This window comes from Echinops telfairi, unplaced genomic scaffold, assembly GCF_000313985.2.
Source record: "Echinops telfairi isolate 266 unplaced genomic scaffold, ASM31398v2 ScPeMD7_7420;HRSCAF=8458, whole genome shotgun sequence".
Lineage (NCBI taxonomy): Eukaryota > Metazoa > Chordata > Mammalia > Afrosoricida > Tenrecidae > Echinops > Echinops telfairi.
This window is the reverse complement of record NW_022111320.1, coordinates 53019321-53022001: the sequence shown is the minus strand read 5'-3', so window position 1 is coordinate 53022001 and position 2681 is coordinate 53019321. Positions and strand designations below refer to the sequence as shown.

General features: G+C 67.9%; 1 protein-coding gene across 1 annotated transcript in view; it reads left to right on the top strand.

The window, feature by feature from the left end:
* The first annotated feature begins 233 nt into the window (after positions 1-233).
* The window catches only part of TLR9 (toll like receptor 9), a 3082-nt gene continuing 634 nt past the window's right edge, over positions 234-2681 (top strand). Inside the window, exon 1 of the mRNA XM_030887609.1 lies at positions 234-2633. Within this exon, the coding sequence (XP_030743469.1) occupies positions 234-2633 (2400 nt within the window). The remainder of the gene's footprint in view (positions 2634-2681) is intronic.

Here is a 2681-nt window from a genome sequence, read left to right as displayed (position 1 = left end):
AGGGTATGGGTGAAAGACAGCTGTTGATCACCAGGCTGAACTCCCAGTTCCCCATGAGCCCAGGAGTGGCAGAGATCTGTCCCTCTCTGGGGAAGCCTTGGAGGCCAGGGTTTGGGCTCCTGGTGCAGGACCCCCGAGAGGTGAGGCTGGTGGGGTGCGGCTGGGCTGGGTGCTCACACAGACACCCCTGCCCCCAGGGTTTCTGCCCCCTGGCTCTGGTGGTGCAGGCCTCGATGCTGACCGTGGCGCCGGCCCTGGGCACCCTGCCTGCCTTCCTGCCCTGTGAGCTGCGGCCCCACGGCCAGGTGGACTGCAACTGGCTTTTGCTGAAGTCCGTGCCCCACTTCCCCGCCGGGGCAGCCCGTGCCAACGTCACCAGCCTGTCCCTGCGCTCCAACCGCATCCACCACCTCCTCGCCTCGGACTTCGCCCACCTGCCCAGCCTGCGGCGCCTGGATCTGAAGTGGAACTGTCCACCAGCCGGCCTCAGCCCCATGCACTTCTCCTGCCGCATGACCATCGAGCAGGGCACCTTCCTGGCCGTGCCCAGCCTGGAGGAGCTGAACCTGAGCTACAACAGCATCAGCACAGTGCCCGCCCTGCCCGCCTCCCTCGTGTCCCTGTCCCTGAGCCGCACCAACATCCTGGTGCTCGGGGCCCCCTCCTTCGCCGGCCTGCGAGCCCTGCGCTCTCTCTTCGTGGACGGCAACTGCTACTACAAGAACCCCTGCGCGGGAGCGCTGACCGTGGCCCCGGGCGCCTTCCTGGGCCTGGACAACCTCACCCACCTGTCCCTTAAGTACAACAACCTCACGGCTGTGCCCCTCGGCCTGCCGCCCCGCCTGAAGTCCCTGCTCCTGTCCTACAACCACATCATCCGCCTGGGGCCTGGGGACCTGGCCAACCTGACCGCCCTGCAAGTGCTGGACATGGGCGGGAACTGCCGCCGCTGTGACCACGCCCGCAACCCCTGCAGGGAGTGCCCGCGCGGCTTCCCGCAGCTGCACCCGGATGCCTTCCGCCACCTGCACCGCCTCGAGGGCTTGGTGCTCAAGGACAGCTCTCTGCACACGCTGGACGCAGCCTGGTTCCGCGGCCTGGACAACCTCACCGTGCTGGACCTGAGTGAGAACTTCCTTCACGACTGCATCGCCAAGACGGAGGCCTTGAGGAATCTGACGCGCCTGCGCAGGCTCAACCTGTCCTTCAACTACGACAAGAAGGTGTCCTACGCCTACCTGCACCTGGCGCCCGCCTTCGCCAGCCTGGTCTCTCTGCAGGAGCTGGACCTCCACGGCCTCTTCTTCCGCTCGCTCCACCAGACGTTCCACCCGCTGCTCCGCCTGCCCGCCCTCCGGCGGCTGCGGCTGCAGATGAACTTCATTGACCAGGCCCGGCTGAGCATCTTCGGGGCCTTCCCCGACAGCCTGAGCTACGTGGACCTGTCCTACAACCGCATCAGCGGGGCCTCTGCGCGGCGGGCCGGGGGCCGCGGGGTCCGACTGCCGTCTGCAGGCTCCCCGGGCTCCGAGGACTTCATGCCGAGCTGCACCTCCCTCCCCTTCACCTTGGACCTGTCCCGCAACAACCTGGTGAGCGTGCAGCCTGAGATGTTCGCCCGGCTCTCGCGGCTGCAGTGCCTCCTCCTGAGCCGCAACAGCATCGCGCAGGCCGTCAACGGCTCGCAGTTCGTGTGGCTGACCGGCCTGCGGGTGCTGGACCTGTCCCACAACAAGCTGGACCTGTACCACCACCGCTCCTTCACAGAGATGCCGCGGCTCGAGGCCCTGGACCTCAGCTTCAACAGCCAGCCCTTCAGCATGCAGGGCGTGGGCCACAACCTGAGCTTCGTGGCCGCCCTGCCCGCCCTGCGCCACCTCAGCCTGGCCCACAATAACATCAACGGCCTCGTGTCCCCGCAGCTCCATAGCCGCTCCCTGCTGGCTCTGGACTTCAGTGGGAACGCCCTGGGCCGCATGTGGGCCGAGGGCAACATCTACCTGCACTTCTTCAGTGGTCTGACGCGCCTGCTGCTCCTCGACCTGTCCCAGAACCGCCTGAGCACGCTTGTGCCCAGCACCCTGGACACGCTCCCCAAGACCGTGCGGCTGCTGCGGCTGCGGGACAATCATCTGGCCTTCTTCAACTGGAGCGGCCTGGCCCTGCTGCCCAGCCTGCAGGAGCTCGACCTGGCCGGGAACCAGCTGAAGGCCCTGAGCAACGGCAGCCTGCCCGCGGGCACGGGCCTCCGGCGGCTGGACCTCAGCTGCAACCACATCCATCTGGTGGAGCCCGGCTTCTTCTCCCGGGCCGCGCAGCTGCGTGAGCTCAACCTGAGCGCCAACGCCCTCAGGACGGTGGACCCCTCGTGGTTCGGGCTCCAGGCGGGCGCCCTGACCGTTCTGGACGTGAGCGCCAACCCTCTGCACTGCGCCTGCGGGGCGGGCTTCGTGGACTTCCTGCTGGAGGTGCAGGCCGCCGTGCCCGGGCTGTCCCGGCGCGTGAGGTGCGGCAGCCCCGGGCAGCTGCAGGGCTGCAGCATCTTCCAGCAGGACCTGCGCCTCTGCAGGGATGAGGCCCTCTCCTGGGACTGCTTCGGCCTCTCCCTGCTGGCCGTGGCCCTGACGCTGGCCGTGCCCCTGCTGCAGCACCTCTGTGGCTGGGACCTCTGGTACTGCTTC